This window comes from Lipotes vexillifer, unplaced genomic scaffold, assembly GCF_000442215.2.
Source record: "Lipotes vexillifer unplaced genomic scaffold, Lipotes_vexillifer_v1.1 scaffold447, whole genome shotgun sequence".
NCBI lineage: Eukaryota > Metazoa > Chordata > Mammalia > Artiodactyla > Lipotidae > Lipotes > Lipotes vexillifer.
Window position 1 is genome coordinate 488,372 of NW_006786302.1, and position 10,568 is coordinate 498,939.

At 40.1% G+C, this 10,568-nt stretch overlaps 1 protein-coding gene across 1 annotated transcript in view; it reads left to right on the top strand.

Moving 5' to 3' along the window:
• PPP4R1 (protein phosphatase 4 regulatory subunit 1) overlaps positions 1–10,568 on the top strand; it is a 58,643-nt gene that overhangs the window by 9,996 nt on the left and 38,079 nt on the right. The window contains exons 4-9 of the mRNA XM_007458455.1: positions 1,608–1,750; positions 2,198–2,344; positions 5,144–5,251; positions 5,380–5,445; positions 6,340–6,498; positions 6,881–7,008. Of these exons, the coding sequence (XP_007458517.1) occupies positions 1,608–1,750; positions 2,198–2,344; positions 5,144–5,251; positions 5,380–5,445; positions 6,340–6,498; positions 6,881–7,008 (751 nt within the window). The remainder of the gene's footprint in view (positions 1–1,607; positions 1,751–2,197; positions 2,345–5,143; positions 5,252–5,379; positions 5,446–6,339; positions 6,499–6,880; positions 7,009–10,568) is intronic.

Below are 10,568 nucleotides of genomic sequence, written 5' to 3' on the forward strand. Positions count from 1 at the left end.
AGGCGGACTCCCAACCACTGCGCCACCAGGGAAGCCCCTTTTTTTTCATTTTTAAGTTTACTTTTGTTTGAGTATATGTTTTGTACATGGTTCAAAATACAGAACTCCTGTTAGCTACATCTGTTGTCTATAAGGAAGTCTTTATAAAGTGAAAGTAGCTGGTCTTAATTAATTTTGGGGTTTTGTTTGCCTTGAAAGGGCTTCCCGCCTCAAGATTCAACTTTTTTCTTTTTTTGGCCACACCCCACAGCTCGCAGGATCTTAGTTCCCCAACCAGGGATCAAACCCGTGCCCCCCTGCAGTGGAAGCACGGAGCCCTAACCACTAGACTGTCAGGGAATTCCCTAAACATTTTTTTAAATGTTGTCTTTTAGTGCTTTTTTTTTTTTTTAAAGATGAGCATTTTTTTAAAATAAGCTAAGTATTCATATCCTTTGCCATTTAAAAAAAATTTTTTTAAATTTTTGGCTGAATTAGGTCTTTGTTGCTGCGCACGGACTTTCTCTAGTTGTGATGAGCAGGGGCTACTCTTCGTTGCGGTGCTCGGACTTCTCATTGTGGTGGCTTCCCTTGTTGTGGAGCACGGGCTCTAGGCACGTGGGCCTCAGTAGTTGTGGCAAGCAGGCTCAGTAGTTGTGGCACACGGGCTTAGTTTCTCCACAACTTGTGGGATCTTCCCGGACCGGGGCTCGAACCCGTGTCCCCTGCATTGGCAGGCGGATTCTTAACCACTGCGCCACCGGGGAAGGCCTGTCTTTTAGTGCTTTTGATCTTAAAAAAGAAAACAACATTTGGAACTTTTTTTTTTGTTTGGTGGTATGCGGGCCTCTCACTGTTGTGGCCTTTCCCGTTGCGGAGCACAGGCTCCAGACACGCAGGCTCAGCGGCCACAGCTCACAGGCCCAGCCGCTCCGCAGCACGTGGGATGTTCCCGGACCGGGGCACAAACTCGTGTCCCCTGCATCGGCAGGCAGACTCTCAACCACTGTGCCACCAGGAAAGCCCAACATTTGGAACTTTGATTCACCTAGAATTTATGTATAGAGAGCAGTATAGGAATCTTATCTTTTTTTTCTCACATAACCTGCTGACTTTCCTACCATTACCTATGGAACAGTTGATCTTTTTGAAATGCCATATCTGTCACATTTAAATTTGCCGTATGTACTTGGGTCTTTTCAGATTTTTTTGTTTTTTTAAATCTGTTGGTTTCATTTAGCATTCACTGACCCTTTATCATCTTAGTTAAGTCTAACTGTAAACCCTCCACTGGCTGGCTGCATTTAGATTAGGACCCAGTCGTTACGGCTTGTCCTGGAGGTTCTGAACTAGCAGAGTTTGAAGATGATGCTGTGTTCTAGTCGATGTGAGTTCAGGTGAACAGATCCGGTCCTCACAGGAAGTATTGCAGGCTCTGAGGACAGAAGCTGGGATGGGGTCGACCTCGCCATGACTGTGAAAAGGATCGCAGGCTGCAGAGCATTTTCTAAGCACTCATGATGTGATGCGAGGTGAAGAGTGCAGAGGTTTCCTGAGGACTCCCCTGCCCGGCAAAGGATCCGGTTCTGGGGAGGATGCTTCAGCTCACCTTCCTGTTATTTCCATAGAACCAACTGTGAGAGCAGAGCTGATGGAGCAGGTGCCTCACATCGCCTTGTTTTGTCAAGAAAACCGGCCTGCGATCCCGTACGCTTTTTCCAAGTACTTGCTACCCATTGTGGTTAGATACCTCGCAGATCAGAATAACCAGGTAGGAGGGCCCTGCCCACATTCTTACAGAAATGGGTGTAGTCTGGGGCACTCCTGGAGGCCTACTGGGTGGTCACATTGGGATGTTCCTTCCTCTTTGACTTTGTTGTTCTGTTTTTCAAAATGAGGCTGTGGAGAGTCTGGGAGGTCACAGCAACAGACAGTGCCTAGTAGCTGCTGCTCACCCGCTGCCCTCCCAGGCGGCCCTCAAAAAGGTTGGCGCTTGGAGACCTCTTTTCCAAGAATGGCTTTTCTGTTCCACTTCATCTGTTACAGCACAACCTACCAAGTTCTGTCTTTGCAGCATAACCACAGATTTTTATTGGCAAGGTTTTGCCAGTTGTGAACCCCCTCTAGTTGGGTGAGGAATCCTCAGATTTGTGAAATTCAGGTGTTAAGTTCTGTTACACTGTGTGTGTACTTGGTTTACATGTCTGTTTTTTCCTAGGTCAGGAAAACGAGTCAGGCGGCCTTGCTGGCCCTGCTTGAGCAGGAGTTAATTGAGCGGTTTGATGTGGAGACCAAAGTGTGCCCCGTCCTCGTAGAGCTGACCGCCCCCGACAGCAATGACGACGTGAAGACAGAAGCTGTGGCTGTAAGCAGAGCTCAGCAAGAATTAGTCACTGGCTTGACCGATAGGAGGCGCTTGTTAAATATGATGCTGCATTACATGTTGTAGGGTTGACACATACTGGGTCTCAGAGTAGCCACAAATCATTACATTTGAAATGTAATGCTGGGCTAGAAAGGGACATAGGCTTCCAAGGGAAAAGGTGTCTTTTCTGGGGGCCCCATGCTGTGCAGAAGCACTTGGGAATTCGATGGCTCTATCACTGGGCTCTGAGAAAGCAAGATACACAGCAAGAAAATAGTAAGTTAACTGTAAATTCATTATCAAAATGGAAAAATAAGATGGCAAAAATAACCAGTGGGATTTTAAAAACCCTGTATTGAATGAAGAAACATTTGAGCTCCTTGAATTGCTGTCGAGCACTTTTCTAGGCACCGTGTAGCACAGTAGGAAAAAGAGGGATGCTGCTCGGCTACCGTACTTGACAGTATGGTCTTTGCAGGAAGGAATATATGATATAAATTCTGATTATTAGAAAAATACACAGATTAAGTCATTATGCACATAATAAAGTCAAGTATTATAGTGAGTTCTCTGGTGTTTTGGACATGGTTAGCAAATATTTTGATTATTTGAGAGCCATCATAAATAGGGTATGAATTACATATAGTAATATCTGTTATAATTCACATCTATGGTTCCTCAGTTCAGAAAGTAAGAATTCTTATAATAAAATAGAAAAGTGATAAATCCATCTGAAAATTTATTCAAATCTATTTGGACAGTGAGAGTTTGCTATTTAAACCTAATATAATTGCATTTTTATTGCTATGAAAAAAGTTACACTAAAAATAATTTTATAGTGCTTCTGGATCATTCGTAGGATTAATTAGATTTTCTCTCTAGTTCCTTTCCATTGGAAATTCCATTATTTTATTTTTAGATACTCAGGTATCAGTTAATAAATTTAGATATTTTTTCAGTAATACCATTTTTATTGAAGTGAAATTCACATAATGTAAAATTAACCATTTTAAAGTTTACAATTAAGTAACATTTAGTACATTCATAATGTTGTACAAAGCACTACCTCTGTCAAGTTCCAAAACTTGATTTTTTTTTTTAAATTTCACAAGCTTCTCAATAAAAAGGAAATCAGTTTTGGCATAAATGTTGGTTTATATTGAGCAGAGTTTAACTTGCTTTATTATAATTTTTGACGGGTTTTAAGAATAGTAAAACATTATAATAAAAGGCTATATCCAGCGCTAGTGTGAAACCTGTGATTCTCTCACAATTGGTTGTGTCAACTTTGTTATGTTTGGCATTCCCTCCCTTCCCAGTTGTTTGTTTTGGGAATAATTCATTCTAAGAAATTTAATTATGCTAGATCAGTGATACTGTGTATCTTTGGATCGTTAACTCAGGCTTGGAGATGCCTAGAAACAGTCTGGAGTCAAGAAACAACACTGCTTTGGGGATTGGGGGATGTCAGTGTCACCTGCCACTCTGAGGAGGCCAGGGCTCTGATAGGGATGGTGCCAGCCTAACAATGCATGGGCAGATCTCCGTTTATGTAGGTCTTTTCTTCATTTCAGCAATGTTTGGTTGTTTTCAGTAGACAGAGCATGTGTGTGTTTTGTTAGATTTCATGTTTTTTTTAACACTGTTGTGAATGACACTGTTTTTAAACATTTTCAGTTGTTCGTTGCTAATTTATAGAAGTACGTTTGTTTTTTTTATTCTGTCATATGTCCTGCAAACTTCCTAAACTCACTTATTTGTTCCAATGGCTTCTTTGTAGTTTCCTTGGGATTTGGTCTGTAGACAGTCATGCATTTATGGATAGAGATTTCTTTTCTTTCCAACCAGATGCCTTTGCTTCTTGTCATATTTGCATGGGCCAGGAGTAGATGTAATAGATAAATGACAACAGCCAGATTTCTTTATATTCTAACTGCGTGGAGGCAGATATTTAAATGCGTTGGGCTGGTTTTCAAAAGGTTCATCTTGGGCTTCCCTGGTGGCGCAGCGATTGAGCGTCCGCCTGACGATGCAGGGCACACGGGTTCCTGCCACGGTCCGGGAGGATCCCACATGCCTCGGAGCGGCTGGGCCCGTGAGCCATGGCCGCTGAGCCTGCGCGTCCGGAGCCTGTGCTCCGCAATGGGAGAGGCCACAACAGTGAGAGGCCCGCGTACCGCAAAAAAAAAAAAAAAAAAAAAAAAAAAAAAAAAAAGGTTCATCTTTACTTTGCCCAAAACTGTGTTATCTGAATCATGTGTGACACATATCAGATCTGTGTCCTTGTCTCCCTTGGAACCCAGGCTTTGCAGAGTAAGGAAGTGGTCCCCACATGCGTGAGTTTCAGAGAAAACGGTACTTTGCAAGATGAGGACTGCTTCTGTATAGTCCTTTCTTAGCAATGCAGATACACTAAATCCGGATCCTTCTTGTGGATAATCTCCTGAAAACTCACCATTTATTCTCTTATCGGGAAAATGTAGGGTTTTTTTTTTAATTTTAAATTTATTAGGCAAAATGATGAATAAGATGGAAACTTTAGGTAAAAATGCAATTTTTAGGATTTTCTCAGGGTTTATTGTACCTTTAATAATTATCGGTTGATTTTAATGGTAGTAGTTAACATCTGTTTTTCTGTCTTCAACTTGGATAAATAAGATGAATTTTTTGTGATGTATGCAGTATAATGATGTCATATTTTATACTCCCTTAAATTATATACTTATTAATAAATTAGCAAACTGGAAGAGTCTTAGTTTGAAGATATATTCAGTGTGGTTTTGTTCTTATTTATTTTAGATAATGTGCAAAATGGCTCCCATGGTTGGGAAGGACATCACAGAGCGTCTTATCCTCCCTAGATTTTGTGAGATGTGCTGTGATTGCAGAATGTTTCATGTTCGAAAGGTATTTTTGTTGTTGTTGTTTAAGAATACATGGTTCTAGTGGTTACCATATTGATCTGTGAAATTTGAAAGATTACTTTTAAAGAACGCTGTAATATTTTGAAATGTCAGTGATGCTTTTGTTGTCAGGTCTGTGCTGCCAATTTTGGAGATATTTGCAGCGTCGTTGGCCAGCAGGCTACTGAGGAAATGTTGGTAAGTATTGCAGAAATTAACTAAGGAGACTGGACTTGCCCGGTGGTCCAGTGGTTAAGACTCCACGCTTCCAGCGCCGGGGGCGCGGGTTTGATCCTTGGTCAGGGAAGTTCTGCATGCTGAGCAGTGCGGCAAAAAAAAAACCCCAACAACTAAGGAGAAAGCAGTGCATTACAAAGTAGCACGTGAAGTTTGAAATACATACAGTTACCCCCAAAGTGTATTAATATTGGCTTGGCCAATAAGTTCGTTCGGGTTTTCTGTACTATTACAGAAAAACCTGAATGACCTTTTTTGCCAACCTAATACAATTCCATGGATGTAAACCAGAAAGATAATATGACTTTAAGAGTTTAAATTTCTGTAATCTGGGCACTTGAATTGTGTTTGTTAAGGACGGTTTGTTAAAAATGCAGATATGTTAAGAACCATTGATCCCTTTTTAACTCCCATTTCTATAAAATCAATTCTTATTTATTCAAATGAATCTTTAATTTTATTGCAACCCTCAAGTATTTTAATGACAGATTAAATTTACAGCAGGTGATTTTTAAATGGTTAGTTCCTGGGATAAAAAATGCTTAATGTACAAGTTAATGTACTTGAAGAGTTTCTGAAACCATCTGTTATGCAGAATAATTAACTTTAAGTACAAGCTCTTGGATAACATTTAAGCTGTACGTGTTCGGAGCGTTTTTGATTTTCCGTAGTCAGTAGTGGAATGAATTGGGTGTGATTTATTTAAAACTGCTAAGTATTAATATTAAATGGGTCTTCTAAATTTCATTAAGAAGATCTAATGTTTTAAATGCTGTGAAAGCAGAAAATGAAATAAAAGTAACTCCTGAAGTCTGCTGTGTGTCTGTCTAACGAAACACCATCCTCCTCGCACAGCTGCCCAGGTTTTTCCAGCTTTGTTCCGATAACGTGTGGGGAGTCCGCAAGGCCTGTGCTGAGTGCTTCATGGCGGTTTCTTGTGCAACATGTCAAGAAATTCGACGGACTAAATTATCGGCACTATTTATTAATTTGATCAGTGATCCTTCACGTTGGGTAAGGTTTTGTTTAATTATCATTTTTGTAAAAGAATGCATTTTACAGAAGACGTGATTTTGATTTCATAATTTAAGGAATAATTTATCATTTAAGGTATGTTATTGCTAATGTAAGGTGTGTTATCATTTAAGGTATGTTATTGCTAATACTTTTAGGAGTAGACAGTAGACTACTATATTAACTTTTTTTCTTTTAACTGGATGAAATTTCTGTTCCATGCAAATGTTTTATAGGGTCTCATATTCACATTCCCATGGTTTAAATATTCAAGCCAAGGTAAAAAATTTAAAAGGAGAAAGGAGAAAATAATTGATGGGGAACTGCACACCCTAGCTGAAGAAGGGTGTATGTTTTATTCCTGTCCTTCTGCTCTTCTTAGGTTCGGCAAGCAGCTTTCCAGTCTCTGGGACCTTTCATATCTACCTTTGCTAATCCATCTAGCTCAGGCCAGTATTTTAAAGAAGAAAACAAAAGTTCAGAAGATACATCAGTAGAAGACAAAAATAGGTAGGATTTTTTAAAACCTTGCTTTCCAGTTTTACTGCTTGTGAGCATTTTTTTCATGTTCACTGTTTTCATAATGTTCTTTTTGGAGAGTTTGCTATTTCTCTTGATTACAAAAATTGGTAAATATTTTAATAGAGTTTTATTTTAAATACATTTGTTAAACATCTCTTTGGTTAATTACATATTTAAATGAGAAGATGAAGGCACACGTAATAACACAGTTAGCTTGGTGCTGGGCATATAGAAAGCTGTAGTGATAGATTTGATAATAATGTTTGCGTAAGTTTATTTAATAAATAATTTACCTAGTAAACCATCTGTTAACATTTAGAATATACAAAGTAATGGTTATACAATTTAAAGTGTTTGGTTTTATGAGGAGCAAAACCTAGTTTAGGAATATGTGTTACTACATAGTCAGTTTCTTACTGTTATTTTCCTTTTTAGTTAGTTAATTTTATTGTGGATCTTGGATTCTCTGTCTACAGAATAATGATTGTAATCTCTCAATTGAGGGGGAAAGTATTTTAATGATTAGCACCAAATTAGTGCACTTACTAACTAGAATATCAACTTTTAAGAGCATTTAATAAGGCAACCAGATTTTCAAATAAAGCTTAAAGAGGACATCTCTGATTTTTATTTTTAATTTTTTTTGCATTAAAAAGTTTTAATTGAGTTTTAGTTTTTAAAATTTATTTTAGTATATCCTTAGGGGAAAAACGGTTCAGACCTGAGTTAGTGCATGGGAAATAACGCACAGACTTTGACAGGTGTGCACTTGAGCTCAGTTAGTGCCTGTTTCTGAAATAGCCCTGCCTGTAATGCCTGAGTTACCAGAGTGCCTTGTCCTCCCTTGTCATGATGCTAATGGACATTTTCTTCTGTAGGTCTTGATACTGTGATATTTGTTTTCTTGGTGTTTTGATTTGGCAGTTCTTCCTTTCTTCTCTGCTGCCTTGTTTTACCTTTTTGCCCGTTCTCCTACTGTCGTGCTGAATAGCCAAACAAACCTGAGGTACTGTATTTTGTAAAGGAAGAAAAATCACTCTAAACCTGTCTTCCTAGCAAGTAAAGTCTGTCAGTTCTTTTTTTTTTTTTTTTTTGCGGTACGTGGGCCTCTCACTGTTGTGGCCTCTTCCGTTGCGGAGCACAGGCTCCGGACGCGCAGCCTCAGCGGCCATGGCTCACAGGCCCAGCCGCTCCGCGGCATGTGGGATCTTCCCGGACCAGGGCACGAACCTGTGTCCCCTGCATCGGCAGGCGGACTCTCAACCACTGCGCCACCAGGGAAGCCCATGTCTGTTCTTTTGAAAACAGCTGCTGCAGGGAATGTGACTGATGAAGTGGGGGCGGGGGGAGAGGTGTTACCTGCTCTTCAGTTTTAAAGTCAGCGACCTTTTCCCTAATGGTACTAATTGTATGAAGACTGTTGCATAGCTTTTATTTATTTTTGTATCTGGAGAGAGTCTAGGAAGTGAAAATATAAATTTACAGAGAATCATTAGGACGGGGTCAGCAAACTTCCTGTAAAAGACCACGCAGTAAATATATTCGATCTCCGTCAGAACTCCTGCAGTGTGGGAGCAGCCGTAGACAGTCCATGATGCATGGGCTCAGCTGTGTTCCAGTAAAACTTTATTGACAAAGACAATTGGTATGGCTACCATGGCCGGTAGTTTTGCTAACTGCCGGTATAGGACATTATTGGAAGAGCTATTTAAAGGCAGTTATCTTTTAGCTACACACCTTAACTCCTCTTCCATTGTAATGAGGTCTGTCTTAGTGTCAAGTCAATACTATTTGTAGCATTGGATTCTCAGTATATTATTAGACTTAATTGAATTGTGTTAACGATGTAAGGGAGGGAGGAGACGGTTCCTGGCTGAGAAAGGAGTTCTGTTAAATATTGTAAAACCTGTTGTGTAGTCCTAGGTATTATTAATCTCAGAGCCATTAGCTGATTTGCCCTCTCTTAAATACTGCACTGGCTTTTGTTTTGAGCTGTCTTAAATCTAGTTTCATTATTTAAGGTTGACTGATTGGTTGCTTATGCAAAAATTAATTGAGCACCTACTATGAACCAGCGACTGTAGACAGATGAACCAGGACTTGGTTCCCGTTCTCGAGGTCCTCTCAGTTTCCTAGAATTCAGATTTCTCAAACGAATATCTCACAAAATAAGCAAGTTTTTGGCAATATATTTCCGCTACTGTTTATTTCTTTTGTAGTGTTTCATCTGATCCTGGAAACATTTAATATCACGTAATACTCTTTGAAGCATTTATTGATTATAAACCTCTGATTTTATAAAATACCAGGTTTATCTCTCACTCACCCTGGATCAGGCTGTTCATACTTCTCTGTAGGTGTTAATAAAAGCTGTGCTTCCAGAAACAGAGTTAAGCATTCAGATTTGCACTTTTAAGTTATGTGAAATGAGCAGCCTCTTTTCTGTTTAGTTAAACCAGCTATTACACCGCTCTCCGAATACACTGCCTTCTTTGGGTTCTCCCTCTTCCTGTCTGGGATGCCATCCTGTTTCATCCACACCTCATTTAACAGAGAGAATGTCTGGACAAACTACCTCCAAGAATCTTGGAGGAAATTCAGAGCTTTTGCATCCTGGCTGTTCATAGCAGTGGTGCACGAGCACTAATTTTAGTCGTATCTCTTGGTTCTGTATTTTGCACACATTCATCCAGTGGACTGCAGGTCCCCCCGCGTAGCAGCCTGGTTTTTATCTTTGTGTATTCTGACACCTTCACCAGGCCTGGCACATGCTCAGCACGTGATGAATGTCGAATGAGTTACTGTTAGAAAATAATAGATTTTATCTCAAAAGCCTTAAGTAACTGCACTGCTCTTGCTAGTTTTTGTCAGTTTAGCTTAAAGCTAACTATGTGTAAGTAAAATTGTTACTGGTGCAAATCTGGAAGTATTTCACTCATGTTGAGACTCCATTATGAAGTCACAGCACCTGGAGGCTGTGTCTGCTCTCATCTCAGGATGCAGTGTTCTGGGACCAGATGTTCCCAGGGCACTTTCCTAGGCCACAGTCTTGAGTCACCAGGTCTCTGAAGATACTGACTCTCAGCTTACGTAGGCACCGAGGAGGCGTAGGTTCTCTTGGAGATGCGTTCCTGGCTGACGCTCTGCCGCACTTGTTCCCTACACCTGTGAGGAGCTGGGCTACTCCGCTCCTCATGCGAGCCCTCAGTCTCCTCCGTTCTCCTCGGAATAGTGTTTGCTTGTATGATAGCGTTTGCCAGACTGACCGTTAGGAATGTCAGAATTCTGGCATTTAGCAGCTTGATTGTGCACTGACTGTTACCCAGCTCCAGGAAAAAATGTATTTAGAGAATTTATATTTTTGACGGTTTATTTTGAAGCAGACGGTTTATTTGTACAGAATTTAATACTTCCCAGAATTTCATATGGGGGAAAATGTTTTTGTCTCTTTAAAACCGTACGAGGAGTTTGAACTTGGGACAAACTAGTAATTTTTCATAAGGCAAATAGAATGACTTGGCCGGTGATTCTCTTTGTTTTTCCTGCTG